Source organism: Salmo trutta, chromosome 4, assembly GCF_901001165.1.
Source record: "Salmo trutta chromosome 4, fSalTru1.1, whole genome shotgun sequence".
Lineage (NCBI taxonomy): Eukaryota > Metazoa > Chordata > Actinopteri > Salmoniformes > Salmonidae > Salmo > Salmo trutta.
The window spans coordinates 44,841,038-44,862,601 of NC_042960.1; the positions used below are offsets into that span (position 1 = coordinate 44,841,038).

The 21,564-nt window shown below is 42.3% G+C and overlaps 1 protein-coding gene across 6 annotated transcripts in view; it reads right to left on the reverse strand.

The window, feature by feature from the left end:
- The window catches only part of LOC115192435 (protein PRRC2C), a 44,578-nt gene that overhangs the window by 15,257 nt on the left and 7,757 nt on the right, over positions 1 to 21,564 (reverse strand). For all 6 annotated transcript variants that reach the window (XM_029750930.1, XM_029750929.1, XM_029750931.1 and 3 more), the window contains exons 2-10: positions 12,236 to 12,405; positions 11,912 to 12,086; positions 11,473 to 11,720; positions 1,936 to 2,276; positions 1,671 to 1,750; positions 1,421 to 1,548; positions 1,223 to 1,310; positions 887 to 1,040; positions 58 to 763 (exon numbers count right to left, since the gene is read on the reverse strand). In XM_029750930.1, coding sequence (XP_029606790.1) covers positions 58 to 763; positions 887 to 1,040; positions 1,223 to 1,310; positions 1,421 to 1,548; positions 1,671 to 1,750; positions 1,936 to 2,276; positions 11,473 to 11,720; positions 11,912 to 12,086; positions 12,236 to 12,350 — 2,035 coding nt within the window. In that variant the 5' untranslated portion in view covers positions 12,351 to 12,405. The remainder of the gene's footprint in view (positions 1 to 57; positions 764 to 886; positions 1,041 to 1,222; positions 1,311 to 1,420; positions 1,549 to 1,670; positions 1,751 to 1,935; positions 2,277 to 11,472; positions 11,721 to 11,911; positions 12,087 to 12,235; positions 12,406 to 21,564) is intronic.

Here is a 21,564-nt window from a genome sequence, read left to right on the forward strand (position 1 = left end):
TAAAGCAACTGGTTAATTTATGTTGGTGCAAACACAGGGCTCTGCCAGGGGGCTCACCTCTACTCTCATCGGTGCTGAAGTAGTCTCGGATAGGCATGGGAATCAGTCTCTCAGTCTGGCTCTCATCCACCAGGGGGCTTACCTCGCTCAGGGGGCCCACCTCACCTAGGGGGCCCTCTCCGAGCTGAGGCTCTGGGGGTATGGACTCTGGTCTTTGAACTGGAGGGCTGGGCTGGCGAGGCACAAACTGACTCTCGTCCGCAATAGGCTCTACTCTCTCCATCTCTCTTTCCATCCTCTCATTCTCGCTCTCCATCCTCTCTCTGTCCATCCTCTCTCTGTCCATCCTCTCTCTGTCTTGGAGAGGGGCTGGTATGGTCAGGGGCTGTGGGAGAGGGCCAGCCTGAGAAGGTGTAGGGCTGGAGATGGGGGGAGGAACAGACAAAGGGGGTGTGTCTTCACACACAGCTCCCATATCTTCATTAGTTGTCTCTGCGGCAGGGACGGACGTGGCTTCTGTTGCTGGGCGGAGTTTCTCGTTAAGGCGCTTAAGTTTCTCTGCGCAGGCGGCAAGTCTCTGCTCTTCCATCCTCTTCTCCTCCTCTTCTCTCCTCCGCCTGGCTCTTTCTACTGCTTCCGACAGGTCCTGCTTCTTGCGTTGCTGGCGCCAGGCCTCTGACTCCTCCTCGCCAGAGGGAGCTGCGGTGGGGGGTTTGGCCACGCGAGGGGCGCCGCTGCCTACCGAGCGCCCACCTGGCTGACCCTGGAGAGACGGAAAGAGATATGACATAAGTTCTCTAACATCCAAAAGGAACTCGTATAGCAAAGCTCTTGATGGCGCATCAGTCCAGGACTCCCTCATCAAGCCAAAGATACTCAGCCTCACCTGGTAGTCCTGTGGTGGGCCGGTCTTGTACTGCCCCATACTGCCTGGGGAGGGCGCCCTGGGGTCCCTTACATCTACCCATGAGCCTTTGCTGCCCTCCTGGCCGCCTGAGGGGCGCGGCGGCCTCATCCGCTCCACTTTACCGATCCACTCCCTGAGAGAGCGAGCATGATGGTTAGTCGTTTGTTAGCGCTACATGGTAATGCCTAGGCTTAAGCTCAGCGGGCTAACAGTCTCAAGGAGTACAGATAACCCAGGACAAACCCAGGACAAACCCAGTCTGTCACATCCAGATAGTGAGGCAGAAAAGGAAGCACCTTCCTCAGTGAGACTCACCAGTTTTCTCCTTTCTCCTTGGCGGCTTGGTTCTCCTCATCGTCACTGAAGTTGAGTTTCTCTGTGTAGTCTACCTCCATCTGCGCTCCTGGATAACAGACAGGGAGAGATGAGGGTTACCATTACATGGCGTTTAAATGAAATGCTAATAAAACGTCATGTGAAAAATGGTTATGTATAAATACAGATGAGTATTACCAGCCCAGCCCTCGTCAGCTTCAGTGTCCAGGTTGTCAAGCTCTTTGAGCTCTGTGGCGCTAATGATGGAGGGTCTGTCTGGATCCTTGAGCCAGGCCTGGGGGGGCCCCTGCTGGGGACGGACCCTCCTGGGGACACAACACACACAGGAGCGTCAGTCCACTGGGGACTGGATGAAGAGAGGTCTATGAACGCAGTGATGTAATAATGATGAGTGTGTAGGGATGTAGCAGGGTGTGTGTGTACTGACCTGGCTCCATCCTGTGGAACAGGGTATCTTATGTTCCCTGGCACTGGAGCAAAGGGCATTCTGGGGTACGCGTGGAACATCTAGAACAGGAACACATGGCCATTACCAGGAGAATCCTACTCTGCAAAGTCACAGAAATTTCTGGCAAACTAGCAACTGTTGTCAAGAAAACATCCCATATCATGTAAGTAATTCCATGTCTTTTTATACCCCAAGTAAAATCAATAACCCTAGAAATCAATACACCATTCAGTCCATCACTTACATAGGGTGGCATCATGCCCCTGAACTGGGGGTGGAACTGGGGAGGCACCCCGGCAGAGGCCTGCTGGCCCCCGTTGAGTTTAGGCTGGGCAGGCACAGAACAGGAGGAGGAGGATTGTAGCTGGGGCTGGGAGGAGAGGGGTGCAGGCTGGACAGACAGGGGCAGCCTCTCCCTGGCTTCTCCCTTCTCGTTAGGGGGCACTCTGCCCCCCTCCTCCGCCTCCCCAGGGGGTGAAGGGGTGCTGAAAGCCGACCCACCCTCCTCTGGCCCACGGCTGTCCATCTCAGGGCTGGCTCCTGTGGTCAGATTCCTGCCCCCGCCCTCTCGCCAACTACCAACATCTAGGAGAGGAGAGCACGGTGGAAAATTAACTTCTAGTTCCACCAACCCCCCAGATTTTTTCCCAGGCAAAATATTAAATATTTCTCGCCATAATTACACACAACAAAAAAAACTCAAAATCGACGGACGCTTTGTAATATTTTTTTGTTTGTTTATGCTTTAGAATGTTCCTAAAACAAGAAATGTATTACTAGTAAGAAGTAATGTGGTATATAGCTCAATTCAATAAAGTGTTTGTGACCCAAGTCTTTTAACCCATAACAGTCTAAGCCCTGTCTAAGCCAGGGTAGGGTTCTACTAAGCTATATGGAATTGTTTTAAGAAGGTTATACCAAGGCTCATTTACCGATTTGATTTTGAATTTTAAGACCTTGAAGTATAATTGTTTTTATTTTTACGTTTTGCAAAATGAAAAAGGCCATATTGCTATTAGCCCATTCAAAACGCATTGAATAACAGATTCACTACAATGGAACAACAGATAATTCCCCCCCCAAAACATTCTGAAGTGTCTGTCCTATATCTGAGACTGTGTCTAGAATTGACAGTTCATGCAGCTTTAGTATTTTGATCATAGAGTTCTGATCATGGAATTTCAAAACGCATCATGCATCTACACCTACATTTAAATGTGTCTACAGTGTGTCCGGATTCCCTATTCCCACGCTATATTCAAATGCCAGTAGGTATTCTACAAATGGTGGAATAGGCTAAATATGATAAACAACTGATGGCAGTAGCTAACTAGCCAGCTAATCTCTGTAGCTAGCAAGCAACGCTAATGGGATTGCAAATGGGTTAGCATAACTCTAGCCAAACCCCAATTATTATTTTGTATATTAGCTAGCTGGCTAGCATTTATGAGGCCAGCAAACACGTTCCTCACACGCTAGGAACATATTTCCTCCAACGTTATAATGAAAAAGGTGCCCTTCGGTCCCAAAACACAAGTTTGCTGGAAACTGGTGGAAGGAGTGCTGATGACGTAGCCTGATTGATCCAGACTGAGGAGAAATCCGCACAATGCATCCCTGAACACCTTCTGAAGTGGTCAGACAGATCTGAACACAAAAAGACAGCAAAGCGACTTTTGTGCGTATAGACTCATCTTTTCAATTTGATCTTTGTATTTTTTATAGCAGAAGTCGCATGTACATGTCAAGTGTAGACAACCTGAGAGGTATAAGAAAGATCAGGAAACGTTAGATGAAACATTTAATTTGGCCTTACTGCTATTAGCCCATTCAAACGCATTGAATAACAGATTCACTACATGGAACAAAAAGATAGTCGCAAGGCCTGTGGCCTCCTAGAGCGAAGTCTCACCTTTCAAAAGAGGGGTCATAATAGTTTGTAGGCCAAACCGTTTGGATGCTACAGACGATTCTGTGAGAAGAGATGTCTCATGGTCTGACAAACAACGCTCTAGCTCTGTCACCTTTCAACGCAGATACGGAAGGGCGACATCAGCGGATGTGATGATTGAGACTCATCCAATGCAAAAAAAACATTTCTTAAACTGACAGATTTCTATGGGGATTACTCTAGGGCAGATACTCCCAAACGGGGGTACGCCAAATAAAAACGTGATTCACACTTAAATAAAATAAAAACCATTCGAAAAAAATGAAAACTTTCCTTCACATTTTCAAACAGTTCATTTATATTTTCCAGCGGGGCTACACATTTGGGTGAATTTTTTTTCTCATCTGAGTAGCCTCGTTTCAAAATAAAATCCATCTAGTGTTCAGCGAAATAACAAAGTGAAATACAGGTAGCCTAGTCAAATAATTAACATCCAATCACATTAACCGTTACTCTCTCGCGGGAATTCCACTAACGGTCCGTATGTAGCCAAACATAGCTGCTGCTCATTCCGTTTGCTCGAAAATTGATAAATGGTTAAAAAAAAGGCCCGAGTCCATAGAGACACATACCAGCTCTACTGTTCTGCTTACACTAGAGGTCGACCGATTAATCGGAATGAGCAATTAATTAGGGCCGATTTCAAGTTTTCATAACAATCGGAAATCGGTATTTTTGGACACCGATTTGGCCGATTATTATTTATTTTTTTACACCTTTATTTAACTAGGCAAGTCAGTTAAGAACACATTCTTATTTTCAATGACGGCCTAGGAACGGTGGGTTAACTGCCTTGTTCAGGGGCAGAATGACAAATTTTTACCTTGTCAGTTCGGGGATTCGTTGTTGCAACCTTCCGGTTACTAGTCCAACGATCTAACCACCTGCCTTACTTTGCACTCCACGAGGAGCCTGCGTGGCAGGCTGACAACCTGTTACGCGAGGGCAGCAAGAAGCCAAGGTAGGTTGCTAGCTAGCATTAAACGTATCTTATAAAAAACGGCCAATCTTAACATAATCACTAGTTAACTACACATGGTTGATGATATTACTAGTTTGTTTATCTAACATGTCCTGCGTTGCATATTATCGATGCGGTGCCTGTTAATTTCTCATCGAAGCACAGCCTACTTCGCCAAACGGGTGATGATTTAGCACTGTTGTTGCACCAAACCTAACCATAAACATCAATGCCTTTCTTTAAAATCAATACACAAGTATATATTTTTAAACCTGCATATTTAATTAATATTGCCTGCTAACATGAATTTCTTATAATTAGGGAAATTGTGTCATTTCTCTTGCGTTCCGTGCAAGCAGTCAGGGTATATGCAGCCGTTTGGGCCGCCTGGCTCGTTGCTAACTGTGTGAAGTCCATTTATTCCTAACAAAGGCCGTAATTAATTTGCCAGAATTGTACATAATTATGACATAACATTGAAGGTTGTACAATGTAACAGCAATATTTAGACTTAGGGATGCCACCCGTTAGATAAAATACAGAACGGTTCCGTATTTCACTGAAAGAATAAACGTTTTGTTTTCGAAATGATAGTTTCCGGATTCGACCATATTAATGACCAAAGGCTCGTATTTGTGTGTTATGTTATAATTAAGTCTATGATTTGATCAAGCAGTCTGACTGAGCGATGGTAGGCAGCAGCAGGCTCGTAAGCATTTATTCAAACAGCAATTTTGTGCGTTTGTCAGCAGCTCTTCACTGTGCTTCAAGCATTGAGCTGTTTATGACTTCAAGCCTATCAACTCCCGAGATTAGGTTGGTGTAACCGATGTGAAATGGCTCGCTAATCAGCGGGGTGCGCGCTAATAGCGTTTCAAACGTCACTCGCTCTGAGACTTGGGAGTAGTTGTTCCCCTTGCTCTGCAAGGGCCGCAGCTTTTGTGGAGCGATGGGTAACGATGCTTCGAGGGTGGCTGTTGTCGATGTGTTCCTGGTTCGAGCCCAGGTAGGGGCGAGGAGAGGGATGGAAGCTATACTGTTACACTGGCAATACTAAAGTGCCTATAAGAACATCCAATAGTCAAAGGTATATGAAATACAAATGGTATAGTGAGAAACAGTCCTATAATAACAACCTAAAACTTCTTACCTGGGAATATTGAAGACTCATGTTAAAAGGAACTACCAGCTTTCATATGTTCTCATGTTCTGAGTAAGGAACTTAAACATTAGTTTTACATGGCACATATTGCACTTTTACTTTCTTCTCCAACACTTTGTTTTTGCATTATTTAAACCAAATTGAACATGTTTCATTATTTATTTGAGGCTAAATTGATTTGATTGATGTATTATATTAAGTTAAAATAAGTGTTCATTCAGTATTGTTGTAATTGTCATTATTACAAATAAATTTAAAAAATAAAAAAAACGGCCGATTAACCCGTATCGGCTTTTTTTGGTCCTCCAATAAATCGGTATCGGCGCAGAAAAATCATAATCGGTCGACCTCTAGCTTCCAATGCTAGCATCAGAAATTCTACATTCGTTGTTAGCCCAGCTAGCATGGACACTGACAGCTGTGAATCTGATGTAGCCGAAGAGCTACTGCCCCCTTACCCGGGAAAACACTGAACAGACAGGGACGTTGGACCATCGAAGAGGCGCAAATATGATGAGAACTACATTGATTTGGGGTTCACTTATATTGGTAGTGCCTTTCCTCAGCCACAGTCTGTTATATGTGCAAAAGTACTCTCTCACAACTCGATGAAACCTTCATTCTTGCGCAGACATTTAGAAACAAAAACATGCCAATTTGAAAAATAAGCCACAGGAGTTTTTTGAGCGAGAATTAAGACGACTTTCGAGTAGTAAGACATGTATAAAAGCAACAGATACCATTAATAAGAAGGGGCTAGAAGTGTCTTATATGGTGAGCTACCGAGTGGCTAGGACAGGCAAGCCCCATACTATTGTGGAGGACTTAATTCTTCCTGCTGCCGCGAAAATGGCTGGGACAATGCTAGGGAAAAGGCCAAAAAAACGACACAGACAATGCCTTCATCAAACAACACTGTTTCACGACACATCAGTGACATGTCAGGAGATTTTTGAAACAATTACTGCTTCGCATACAAGCAAGTGAATTATATGCGTTACAGCTGGATGAGTCAACAAACGTGGCGGGCCTGGCACAGCTCCAGGTATATGTCCGTTACATTTATGGGGGGTCAATTAAGGAAGACATCCTCTTCTGCAAACCACTGGAAACCTGGACAACAGGAGAGGATATTTTTAAAGTACTGGACAGCTTTGTGACATCAAATGGACTGGTCAAGATGTGTTGGTATCTGTACTGATGGCACAAAAGCCATGAGAGGGAGACATAGTGGAGTGGTAAGGCGCTTCCAAGCAGTTGCTCCCGACTCCACTTGGGTACACTGCAGCATCCACCGAGAGGCTCTTGCGGCCAAGGGAATGTCTGACGGCTTAAAAGACGTTTTGGATACTACAGTGAAAATGGTTAACTTTCTTAAAGCAAGGCCCCTGAACTCGTGTATTTTCTGCATTATGCAATGATATGGACAGCGACCATGTAACGCTTTTCACAACATACAAAAGTGCACTGGTTATCAACTTGGTTTCGTTATCCCTTTCATGCCCTTCCTCCAGTCCACTTACCGACATCTGAACAAGAAAGCCTCATCGAAATTGCAACAAGCGGTTCTGTGAAAATGGAACATAATCAGAAGCCACTGCCAGATTTCTGAATTGGGCTGCACTCAGAGTATCCTTTCTTGGCAAAACGCACTGTTAAGACACAGATGCCCTTTGCAACCACGTACCTGTGTGAGAGTGGATTCTCGGCCCTCATTAGCATGAAAACTAAATAGGCACAGACTGTGTGTAGAAAATGATTTAAGACATACTCTCTCCAATACAACCCAACATTGCAGAGTTATGTGCATCCTTTCAAGCACACCATTCTCATTAACCTGTGTTGAGTTACACAATTTACGATGAACAAATAAAGTTTGTATGTAAGATGAATAAATTAAGAGCAAAATTATTGATCATTATTATATTATTATTTGTGCCCTGGTCCTATAAGAGCTCTTTGTCACTTCCCATGAGCCGGGTGGTGACAAAAACTCACTCATTCTTATGTTTAATAAATGTATTGTATAGTGTGTGTGTGGCAGACTTACAATGATGGCAAAAAACAACATTTGAGATTGCGCTGACCCTGGAGCTAGAGCGGGTACGCAACTGGAGGTTGAATGTTTGAAGGGGTACGGGACTATAAAAAGTTTGGGAACCAGTGCTCTAGTGGGTTAACCCATGTATGTTAAAATAAACAATTCAGATACAATAGTAACAATAGTAAAAACAGTTCTACAACTAAACATCAAGAATCAAAAAATTGCCTGCCACAAAATGCTGAGTGATATGGCTTATTATAATTATTATTATAGCTTTGGGCTCTACACTGACTTTTTTTTATAATATATATATATATATATATATATATATATATATATATATATATATATATTTTTTTTTTACAAGGACACTGTGCTCCTAAATTTAGAACACAAATACATTTAGGAGAACAATAAAAGTATTTGAGTGTTTTAATGATAAAAAACAACGAACTAAAAGTTCATGAATTAAAGTTTTTTTGAGTGTTCCATGCTCAACAGGAGAAAGACCCTAAGCACACAGCCAAGACAATAAAGGAGTGGCTTCGGGACAAGTTTCAATGTCCTTGAGCGGCCCAGCCAGAGCCCGGACTTGAACCAGAAAACATCTCTGGGAAGACCTGAAAATAGCTGTGCAACTTCCTGTTTCCATCACAGCTGTCACGACTTTACTGGCATAAAAACTGAGGATGGAAACATGGTTTGAGTGAGGGAAATGCTGTAAATTAAGAGGACTACAGTGCATTTGAAAAGTATTCACTTCCCCACATTTTGTTACGTTACAGCCTTATTCTAAAATGGATTCAATAAATGTTTTTCCTCAATCTACACACACAATACCGCATAATGACAAAGTGAAAACAGGTTTTTAGAAATGTTTGCAAATTTATCCAAATTAAAACCAGATACCTTAAATAAATATTCAGACCCTTCGCTAAGATACTCGGAATTGAGCTCAGGCGCATCCTGTTTCCATTGATCATCCTTGAGATGTTTCTACAACTTGGAGTCCACCTGTGGTAAATTCAATTGATTGGACATGATTTGGAAAGGCACACCTGTCTATGTCAGAGCAAAAACCAAGACATGAAGTCTAAGGAATTGTCCATAGAGGCAAAGATCTGGGGAAGGTTACCAAAATAATTATGCAGTCATCAAGAACATAGCTGATCCAGAGTTCCAATGTGGAGAATCTTCCAGAAGGACAACCATCTCTGCAGCACTACACTAATCAAGCCTTTATGGTAGAGTGGCCAGACGGAAGCCACTCCTCAGAAAAAGGCACAACAGGCTGCCTGAAGTTTGCCAAAGGCACCTAAAGGACTCTCAGACCATGAGATTCTCTGCTCTGATGAAACCAAGACTGAACTCTTTGGCCTGAATGCCAAGCATCACATCTGGAGGAGACCTAGCACCATCCCTACGGTGAAGCATGGCGGCTGCAGCATCATGCTGTGGGGATGCTTTTCAGCGGCATTGACTGGAAGACTAGTCAGGATTGAGGGAAACATGAACAGAGCAAAGTACAGCGAAATCCTTGATGAAAAGTGCTCTGGAGCAGGTTAGGAGCTCAGACTGGGGCAAAGGGTCACCTTCCAACAGGACAACAACCCTAAGCACACAGCCAAGACAATGCAGGAGTAGCTTTGGTACAAGTCTTGGCATGTCCTTGAGTGGCCCAGCCAGAGCCCGGACTTGAACCCCCTGGAGAGACCTGAAAATAGCTGTGCAGCAATGCTTCCCATCTAACCAGCCAAAGCTTGAGAGGATCAGCAGAGAAGAATGGGAGAAACTGCCCAAATACAGGTGTGCCAAGTTTGTAGCGTCATACCCAAGAAGACTCGAGGCTGGAATCGGTGCCAAAGGTGTTTCAACAAAGTACTGAGTAAAGGCTCTGAATACTTATGTAAATGTGATCAGTTATTTATTTTTAGAAATTTAGTGAAAATGTCTAAAAAGCTGTTTTTGCTTTGTCATTATGGGGTATTGTGCATAGACTGATGAGGGGAAAAAAACAATTACATCAATTTTAGAATAAGGCTGTAACGTAACAAAATGTGGAGAGAGTCAAGGGGTCGGAATACTTTCCGAATGCACTGTATGTATTTTAAAAGGTGAGATGTTGAGGATTATAAATACCGCTTTGATGTCATACAAGCAAACAACTGAGTCAAAATGTGCACTTCACATTTCCATATCATAAACTCATGTCATATACAGTGTCAACACTTATGATCACTATGCTTGATGTACAGTTAATAAAATGTCATAACCTGGGTTGTTTTGAACAAAATGAGCCTGTGCTCGTCTATTGTGAAAGAAATGTACAACAGCACACGCACCTGAACGCACTCGACTCCTTTCTATGCGCACCAAAATGATCCGTTTCCCTGAATTGCACTGTGAAAGCCTAACATTAATACTGTATTTTATCATTTTAACTAGTCATGTTGGCAAAATAACAGGTTTTCAAATGACGCCCACCTGCTCCAGATTGCAATTTATAATGGACTGTTCTTGGATTGTGTAAACAGTAATTGTGTGATGGTGGGAATGCAGGGTTGTGTTCCAAACAAAAACAACAAGTGTGCTCGCGCTAGTTCCTCAATGGCACAACTAGGAGAGCAAAAAAAATGAAAAACTGACCAGGTGAATCAGGGTGAAAGTTATGATCCAAAATTGATGCCACTTGTTAAATCCACTTCAAATCAGTGTAGATGAAGGGAAGGAGACAGGTTAAAGAAGGATTTTTAAGCCTTGAGACGATTGAGACATGGATTGTGTGTGTGTGTGCGCCAAACAGAGGGTGAATGGGCAAAACAAAAGATTTAAGTGTGGAACGCTTTTGACAGCTTGTAGAGTTCATGCGCTGACGAATTGAGGCTGTTCTGAGGACAAAAATGGGTGTCTTGTACACTCAGTGTAGTTGAATCTTATTTGGGTCAAAAGTGCATTCAAATTACTTTGGAATTTTGCACACTTGAGGTGCGTGGCCACCTACAGATACCAATTATTATGCTCACTCAAACCCTTGTAATTTAATTGTCTAATGTTGCACTTGCCCCACATATTCCAGGAAATATTATGTTACTGAATGTATCCAGAGTATTTTCAGAATTAGTTTTCAACAAATGAGGTGAAAAGGTAAAATGCACATCAAATCAACAGTGTAATGTTGGGATTCAGACTTGTGTCAGGTAAACTGTTGTGTCCTCACCTTTGGTCTAATCATTCTCGCATTATCTCCAAACTGTTCCCTTTCAATTGCTACCATTGTTATGCATATTTCTTCTGTAAGAAACATTTCAATTTTGCCCTAACTATTTAGGCCAATTTCCAGGAATGTAAAGAATTAAGTAGCCTTTTGGGTCAATTAAATTGATAAAGACTGTTCCCAAATGCTCTATGTGACCACCCGCCAACGTGGCTGGTGAAATAGACATTCTTACCCGCCAACGCCAAAATCTACCCGCATTTGGCAGGTGGTGGGTGTTAATTTCCCACCCTGGATGAGAGACAACACAAGAGTAATTTCTGTTGTAGAGTAACAACCATTGGGTCAGGAAGTTTGGTCCATGAGTAGCAGGTAGAAAGGAGTAATGCTCATGTTCTGAGGACTGAAACTGGGGAAATGTGCATGTATGATTATGTGAGTGTTCATACTCTGAGGTCTGAGGCTGGGTCCAGGTCCATAAGGCTCCTCCTCCTGCCCCTCCCCTTTCTCCGCCTCCCCAGCTGCCTGCAAACTGGGGAACTCCTGGTGGAACTGACTGCTCACACGAGGGGCTCCTCCTTCTAGCTGTGGTGCTGGCTTGCTGTTGGCCCAGGATCTGCTGCCCCCTATAGAGGACGAGACCTCTGGGGGTTGGGGGGCTGCGGGCTTAGGCTGGGGAGGGGGGGTCTCAGACTGCCTGATACATACAACAAAGAGGAGAGAGAAAGAGATAATGGAGAGAAGTCGTTTATTATTATTATTATTATTATTATTATTATTATTATTATTATTATTATTATTATTATTATTATGGCTGAGAAACAACCTGAGGACAGGCATGGTAATAGTGTGTGTAGATTTCATTCAGGGGCAGCCCTGGTATCTCACCTCTCGTCTCCTCCCTCAGGTCTGGAGGCCCAGCCGCTGCCGTCCTTAGGGACGATGTTAACGTTGGGGTCGTTGCCCTTATTCTCTGCCTTCAAACTGGGCAGGTTGGCAGGGGGGGGCATGCGTCGACTGACGGCAACCTTTCCCAAACTCTGGAGCCCATGTCTGGCAGCAACTGAACCGAGGGAGAGGAGAGGGCATAGAACATTTAGACATTAAGCTAGAAGCAGAATTTATTATAGCAATCCCAAATCGACCCCTAGCCCCTGGACAAGTTGAGGCAGACATGAAGTGGGTATGTGAGTGAGTGTGTGTTTAGCATACCTGCAGTTTTCTGGGTCTCCAGAGACTTGCCCTTGTATGTGTTGAAGAGGCTAAGGGTTGCATACTTGGTCTTGCCATCCTTTGCCTTGGTGCTCTGCCCTGACTTCTCTGACATTTCGCTGGAAACTCATTGAGTCTGGTCCTCCGGTCTCACCTCCAGAACCAGCCTCCTGCAATAAAATATCAAAAACTTTATTTAAACATTGATGAGTCTGGTTTTATTATTACTCATTGCAAATTGATGGGGCATGCCATGTTCTCATGCCAACCTCCCACAAGCCAACAGGGTCAACCAATGATGTGTATAAACCCTGGATGACTGACGGGAGGGGCGTATTGAAGACACCGAAATGCTTTTATTAATGTCTACATTCGTTGACACATATATTCCATTACAGACTCCTTAATACATACTTTTAAATGTGAGCTAAACATAAAAATGAAAATATAAAAACTATTTTCTTAAAGCATGCACTGCTACATTATGATGTAGTCAATGCCCAAATGGTAATTCAGGAACCACTAATTGTTGTGGCAGATATCTTGTGCCCAAATTTTTTTTATCTACTGAAATTGAATGGACATCTCTAGGCATTGAGCAAACTCACTGTATAGGAGCAAAAGCAAACTCGCATAAACACACAACTTCCTAGCCACCCTAAGATAGCAGACGTCTGCCAGCTGAGAATGCAGAGGAGCTGGGAGAGGGAAGGAGTGAATGAGAGATAAGAAGCACAGCCACTTCCTCCACAAGGCAGGCCGGGCCAGACACTCAGCCCCTATGTGTGCCAGAGCCACAGGGGGAGGTGCCCCAGAGAGGGACAGAGGCAATCAAGGACACAGAAAGCAGCCTAAACAGACATTATTTTCCTCTCCTACTGTCATTTCCAGCCCCCCTCTCCATTGGATTTTCTGACAAGGTCGTATTGGTGTAGATCTAAGCAGTGGTGGAAAAAGTACCTGTAACTGTCATACTTCAGTAAAAGTAAAGATACCTTAATAGAAAATGACTCAAGTAAAAGTCATCCAGTAAATTTCTACTTGAGTAAAAGTATTGGGTTTAAAACATACTTAAGTACCAAAAGTAAAAGTATAAATAATTTTTAAAATTCCTTATATAAGCAAACCAGACAGCACCATTTTCTAGTTTTGCTTCTTTATTTTTCATTTATTTTTTACAGAAAGCCAGGGGCACACTCCAACACAGACATCATTTACAAACAAAGCATGTGTGCTTAGTGAGTCTGCCAGATCAGAGGCAGTAGGGATGACCAGGGATGTTCGGTTGATAAGCGCATGAATTTGGATTATTTTCCTGTCCTGCTAAGTATTCAAAATGTAACGAGTACTTTTGGGTGTCAAGGGAAATGTAAGGAGTAAAAAGTACAATATTTTCTTAAGGAATGTAGTGAAGCAAAAGTAGTAAAAAATTGAAATAGAAAGTACAGACACGCCCAAAAAACTACTTAAGTAGAACTTTAAAGTATTTTTACTGAAGTACTTTACACCACTGGGCCTAAGGAAGTAGTATAACATTTATTTATTTTTTACCTGTAACTGCTATATCCTAAATCCTAGAGTATTAAATTACATCAAACAATATAGCCAACACAAAACATTTCTCTAGGTAAAATTTAGGGGTAATGATTATTCTAATTAAAATAGGTGTCTATGTGGACATTCTGGTGAAAATGTAGACTGTCAAAATGTTGATTAAAGAAGCAATTCTGAAGAATAATTCAATTACTAGCTTTGTACTTTTCTGTAGACTTTTAGCCCTCCATAACTGGCTACGCGACTATTGGACAATTCTGATACCTCCTGGGAAGAAAAGCTTGCTTTCTAATGAGGATGGGATCCACCCAAATCATCTGGGGTACTGGATCCTTACACAGATTATAAGGCTGAGTTGAGACAAATGACCCAAGCCCAGCTCAGTTAATCCCTACCATTGTGTCGCTGAGTTGTCATAACGCTTCAGCAAATGTACATTATCCCAGGGGCGTTGAAAGACAACGTAAGTAACCAAATGTATGTCTCTGCTGATCCTACAGCTATTGTATGCAGTAATCATGTGCCTATGAAACACAGTTATACTGTTAGCACTGAGGCGGTGTGCCCTAGTAGGACATCCACTGTGAGTAGCTCACACTGCACTAACATAAATAACACGAGCATATCTACTTCTGCTAAGCTTTCCAGTAAAGCGGCAGATAGCCTAGCGGTTAGAGCGGTGGGCCAGTAACCGAAAGGTTGCAAGCTCAAATCCCAGAGCTGACAAGGTAAAAATCTGTCATTCTGCACTGAACAAGGCAGTTAACCCATTGTTCCTAGGCCATCATTGTAAATAAGAATTTGTTAACTAAATAGCCTAGTTAATTATTTTTTATTTTTTTGAAGCAATTCAAAACATCTTAGAAAAGTGCTAAAAATAGCTAACACAGTGCCAGTCAAACATTTGAACACGCCTACTCATTCAAGGGTTTTTCTTTATTTGTACTATTTTCTACACTGTAGAATAATAGTGAAGACATCAAAACTATGAAATAGCACATGTAGTAACCAAAAAAAAAAGTGTTAAACAAATCAAAATATATTTTACATTTGAGATTCTTCAAAGTTGCCACCCTTTGCCTTGATGACAGCTTTGCACACTCTTGGCATTCTCTCAACCAGCTTCACCTGGAATGCTTTTCCAACAGTCTTGAAGGACTTCCACATTTGCTGAGCACATGTTGGCTGCTTTTCCTTCACGCCACAGTCCAACTCATCCCAAACCATCTCAATTGGGTTGAGGTCGGGTGATTGTGGAGGCCTACTAATCTGATGCAGCACTCCATCACTGTCCTTGGTCAAATAGCCCTTACACAGCCTGAAGGTGTGTTGGGTCATTGTACTGTTGAAAAACAAATGATAGTTGGACTAAGCCCAAACCAGATGGGATGGCGTATCGCTGCAGAATGCTGTGGTAACCATGCAAAGCACCCCCACACCTCCTCCATGTGGTTACCACACATGCAGAGATCATCCGTTCACCTACTCTGTGTCTACCAAATAGGGCTAATGTTCTGTATACCACCCCTACCTTGTCATAACAAAATTGATTGCCTCAAACGCATTGAGGAAAGAAATTCCACAAATTAACTTTGAATAAGGCACACATGTTAATTGAAATGCATTCCAGGTGACTACCTCAAGAAGCTGGCTGAGAGAATGCCAAGAGTGTGCAAAGCTGTCATCAAGGCAAAGGGTGGCTACTTAGAAGAAACTCAAATAGAGGTATTGGTAGAGGTATTGTCGTTTATATTCAGAACAACATTCCTGTAAAGCTTAGAGAGGATCTCATGTTAAATACTGTTGAAGTAATATGGCTACAGGTTCATCTGCCTCACCTAAAGCCCATTCTTGTGGGAAGCTGCTATAGACTACCAAGTGCTAACAGTCAGTATCTGGATAACGTGTGAAACGCATATGATATCAACAGAGGTATATTTTCTGGGTGATTTAAATATTGGCTGGCTTTCATCAAGCTGCCCACTCAAGAAAATGCTTCAAAGTGTAACTCATTCCTGCAACCTGGTTCAGGTTATTAGTCAACATACCAGGTTAGTTACAAACAGCACAAGAATGAAATAATCAGCATGTATCGATCACATTTTTAATAATGCTGCAGAAATTCTCTTTAAAAGCAGTATCCAAATCCATCAGATGTAGTGATCACAATATAGTAGCCATATCTAGGAAAACCAAAGTTCCAAAGGCTGGACCTAATATAGTGTATAAGAGGTTATATAATAAGTATTGTAGTGATTCCTATGTTGTTGATGTAAAGAATATTTGTTGGCCTGTGGTTTGTAATGAGGAGCAACCAGATGCTGCACTTGACACATTTACAGTGTATTCGGAAAGTATTCAGACCCCTTCACTTTACAGCACGATTCTAAAATGTATTATTTCTTTTTTTTTTTTTCAACAATCTACACAATACCCCATAAAGACAAAGCAAAAACAGGTTTAGAAATGTATTACAAATAAAAATGAAATATTACATTTACAGAAGCATTCAGCCCCTTTACTCAGTACTTTCTTGAAGCACCTTTGGTAGCGATTACAGCCTTGTGTCTTCTTGGGTATGACACTACACGCGTCGCACACCTGTATTTGAGGATCTCTGCAGATCCTCTTAATCTCTGTCAGGTTGGATGGGGAGCGTCGCTGCACAGCTATTTTCAAATCAAATCAAATGTATTTATATAGCCCTTCTTACATCAGCTGATATCACAAAGTGCTGTACAGAAACCCAGCCTAAAACCCCAAACAGCAAGCAATGCAGGTGTAGAAGCACGGTGGCTAGGAAAAACTCCCTTCAAAGGCCAAAACCTAGGATGAAACCTAGAGAGGAACCAGGCTATGAGGGGTGGCCAGTCCTCTTCTGGCTGTGCCGGGTGGAGATTATAACAGCACATGGCCTAGATGTTCAAATGTTTATAAATTACCAGCATTGTCAAATAATAATAATCATAGTAGTTGTCGAGGGTGCAACAAGTCAGTAACACAAGAGTAATTTTCAGGTCTCTCCAGAGATGTTCGACTGAGTTCAAGTCCGGGCTCTGGCTGGGCCACTCAAGGACATTCAGAAACTTGTCCCGAAGCCACTCCTGCATTGTCTTGGCTGTGTGCTTAGGTTCTCTGTCCTGTTGGAAGGTGAACCTTCGCCCCCAGTCGGAGGTCCTGAGTGCTCTAGAGCAGGTTTTCATCACGGCTCTCTGTACATTGCTCTGTTCAGCTTTCCCTCGAACCTGACTAGTCTCTCAGTCCCTGCCGCTAGAAAACATCCCCACAGCATGATGCTGCCACCACCATGCTTCACCGTAGGGATGGTGCCAGGTTCTCTCCAGATGTGACGCTTGGCAATCTTGGTTACATCACACCAGAGAATCTTGTTTATCGTGGTCAGAGTCCTTTAGGTGTTTTTGGCAAACTCCAAGAGGGCTGTCATGTTCCTTTTACTGAGCACTCCGCCACCTGATTGGTGGAGTGCTGCAGAGATGGTTGTCTTTCTGGAAGGTTCTCTTATCTCCAGAGGAACTCCGGAGCTTTGTCAGAGTGACCATCGGGTTCTTGGTCATCTCCCTGACCAAGGCCCTTCTCCCCCGTTTGCTCAGTTTGGTCAGATCTAGGAACAGTCTTGGTGGTTCTAAACTTCTTCCATTTAAGAATGATGGAGGCCATTGTATTCTTGGGGACCTTCAATGCTGCAGAATTCTTTGGGGCACCCTTCCCCAGATCTGTGCTTCAACACAATCCCGTCTCGGAGCTCAACGGACAATTCCCTTCGACCTCATGGCTTGGTTTTTGCTCTAACATGCACTGTCAACTGTGGGACCTTATATAGACAGATGTGTGCCTCTCGAAATCATCAATTTAATTTACCACAGGTGGACTCCAATCAAGTTGAAGAAACGTCAAGGATGATCAATGGAAAAAGGATGCACCTGAGCTCAATTTCAAGTCTCATAGCAAAGGGTATGAATACTTAAGTTAATCAGGCATCTGTATTTTTTACATATACATTTGAAGGGGAAAAACACTGTCATTATGGGGTATTTGTGAGTAGAATGGACTTTTTTTAAATCCGTTTTAGAATAAGGCTGTAAAGTAACAAAAATGTGGAAAAAGGAAAGAAATTACTTATTCCAGTTACTAATAAGCATGGACCCATTACAAAAATGACTAAAAACTGTTAAATCCCTGTGGATTGATGAGGAATTGAAAAACTGTATGGTTGAGAGGGATGAGGCAAAATTCTGGCTGCACAACCGATTGGCAAAGGTACTGAAAATTGAATAATCATGTGACTAAACTGAATAAAAAGAACTACACTATGAAACAAGTAAATTTTATAAAGAATGATAGTAAAAAGATTAAGCACCTTAAATGGAATTTTGGGCAAAAAGGCAAACTCCACTTCATCATTGATTGAATCAGATGACTCATTCATCACAAAACCCACTGATATTGCCAATTACTTTAATGATTGTTTCATTGGCAAGATTAACGAATTTAGGCATGACACGCCAGCAACAAATGCTGACACTACACATCCAAGTATAACTGATCAAATTATGAAAGACAAGCATTGTAATTTTCAATTCTGTAAAGTGTGGAAGAGGTGAAAAAATTATTGTTGTGTACCAACAATGACAAGCCACCACCCCGGTGGCTTGTCATTGTTGGTAGACAACAATAATTTTGTCTTGGATGGAAAATTACTGAGGATAATAGCGGACGATATTGCCACTCTTAATTGCCATAACTTCAATCTAAGCCAACTAGAAAGTGTGTTCCTTCACGCCTGGATCGAAGCAAAAGTAATCCCAATACCCAATAATAGTAAAACCCCCTTTACCGGTCTAAGTTAGCAGACTCATCAGCCTGTTACCAACCTTTACTAAACTTTTGGGAAAAAAATTGTGTTTGACCAGATACAATGCTATTTTCATGTCAACAAATTGACTACAGACTTTCAGTACGCTTACGGGGAAGGACATGCATGGTACTTACACAAATGACTGATGATTGGCTTCGAGAAATTGATGATGTGCAGCCTTTGACATTATCAATCATAGTCTGCTGCTGGAAAACTTGTGTTATGGCTTTATACGCCTTGCTATATTGTGGATAAAGAGATACCTGTCTAACAGAACACCGAGGGTGTTCTTTAATGGAAGCCTCTCCAACATAATTCAAATAAGAATCAGGAATTCCCCAGGGCAGCTGTCTAGGCCCCTTACTTTTTTCAACCTTTACCAATGACATGCCACTGGCCTTGAGTAAAGCCAATGTGTCTATGTATACGGATGACTCAACACTATACACGTCAGCTACTTCAGCGAGTGAAATCACTGCAACATTTAACCTGTTAGGGCTAGGGGGCAGTATTTACACGGCCGGATAAAAAACGTACCCGATTTAATCTGGTTACTACTCCTACCCAGTAACTAGAATATGCATATAATTATTGGCTTTGGATAGAAAACACCCTAAAGTTTCTAAAACTGTTTGAATGGTGTCTGTGTATAACAGAACTCATATGGCAGGCAAAAACCTGAGAAGATTCTGAACAGGAAGTGGCCTGTCTGACAAGATCTTGTTCTTCTTGTCTCTGTTTATTGAAGACTGAGGATCTTTGCTGTAACGTGACACTTCCTACGGCTCCCATAGGCTCTCAGAGCCCGGGAAAAAGCTGAATGATGTCATTCCAGCCCCAGGCTGAAACACATTTGCGCTTTTGGCAAGTGGCCGATAAGAGGATAATGGGCGTAGGCGCGTGCACGAGTCGATCCCGTGCTTTATTTTCTGTCGTCTATTTACCTAAACGCAGATTCCCGGTCGGAATATTATCGCTTTTTTACGAGAAAAATGGCATAAAAATTGATTTTAAACAGCGGTTGACTTGCTTCGAAGTACGGTAATGGAATATTTAGAATTTTTTGGTCACGAAATGCGCCGTGCTCGTAACCCTTATTTACCATTCGGATAGCGTCTTGAACGCACAAAAAAAACACCGCTGTTTGAACATAACTATGGATTATTTGGGACCAAACCAACATTTGTTATTGAAGTAGAAGTCCTGGGAGTGCATTCTGACGAAGAACACCAAAGGTAATCAAACTTTTCTAATAGTAAATCGGAGTTTGGTGAAGGCTAAACTTGCTGGGTGTCTAAATAGCTAGCCCTGTGATGCCGGGCTATCTACTTAGAATATTGCAAAATGTGCTTTCACCAAAAAGCTATTTTAAAATCGGACATATCGAGTGCATAGAGGAGTTCTGTATCTATAATTCTTCAAATAATTGTTATGCTTTTTGTGAACGTTTATCGTGAGTAATTTAGTAAATTGTTAGTAAATTCGCCAGAAGTTTGCGGGGGGTATGCTAGTTCTGAACGTCACATGCTAATGTAAAAAGCTGGTTTTTGATATAAATATGAACTTGATTGAACAAAACATGCATGTATTGTATAACATAATGTCCTAGGTGTGTCATCTGATGAAGATCATCAAAGGTTAGTGCTGCATTTAGCTGTCTTCTGGGTTTTTGTGTCATTATATGCTAGCTTGAAAAATGGGTGTCTGATTATTTCTGGCTGGGTACTCTGCTGACATAATCTAATGTTTTGCTTTCGTTGTAAAGCCTTTTTGAAATCGGACAGTGTGGTTAGATTAACGAGAGTCTTGTCTTTAAAATGCTGTAAAATAGTCATACGTTTGAGAAATTGAAGTAATAGCATTTCTAAGGTATTTGAATAACGCGCCACAGGATTCCACTGGCTGTTACGTAGGTGGGACGATTTGGTGCCACCTACCCTAGAGAGGTTAACAAAGAGCTGCAGTTAGTTTCAGAGGGGGTGGCAAGGAAAAAGTTAGTCCCCCAAAAATATTTCAAAAACTAAAAGCATTGTATTTGGGGCAAATCATTCACTAAATCCTTAACCTCAAATAAATCTTATAATAAATGTGGAAATTGACCAAGTTGAGATGACTAAACTGCTTGGAGTTACCCTGGATTGTAAAATGTCATGGTCAAAACATGTCGATACAACAGTAGCTAAGATGGACATATCTCATAAAGCGCTGCTCTGCCTTTTTAACAACACTATCAACAAGGCAGGTCCTACAGGCCCACGTTGTTGCACCTGGACTACTGTTCAGTTGTGTGGTCAACAAAGAGGGACCTCGGAAAATACAATTGGCTCAGAACAGGGCTGCACGGCTGGTCCTTAAATATACACGAGAGCTAACATTAATAACATGTAAATCTCTCATGGCTCAAAGTGGAGGAGGGATTGCCTTCATCACTACTTTTTTGTAAGAAGTGTTGACATGCTGAATGCACTGAGGTGTCTGCTTAAACTACTAGAACACAGTTCAAACACCCATGCATAACCCACAAGGCATGCCACCAAAGGTCTCTTCACAATCCCCAAGTCAAGACCAGACTATGGGAGGAGCACAGTCCTACATAGAGCCATGGAACTATTCCACATCAGGTAACTGATGCGAGCAGTAGACTCAGATTTGAAAAACAGATAAAAATACACCTTATGGAAGTGGGGACTGTGAAGAGACACAGACACATGATAAGACATGCAATCTACACACACGTACACATGGATTTTGTATTGTAGATACGTGATAGTAGAGTAGTGGCCTGAGGGAACACAATTTGTTGTGAAAAGTGGAATGAAATAGAATGTATATAAGTTTCCCCATTACAAGTGATTTCAATGGGTCTTTCTCTATTCTGTTTGTGTTATACTATTCAATC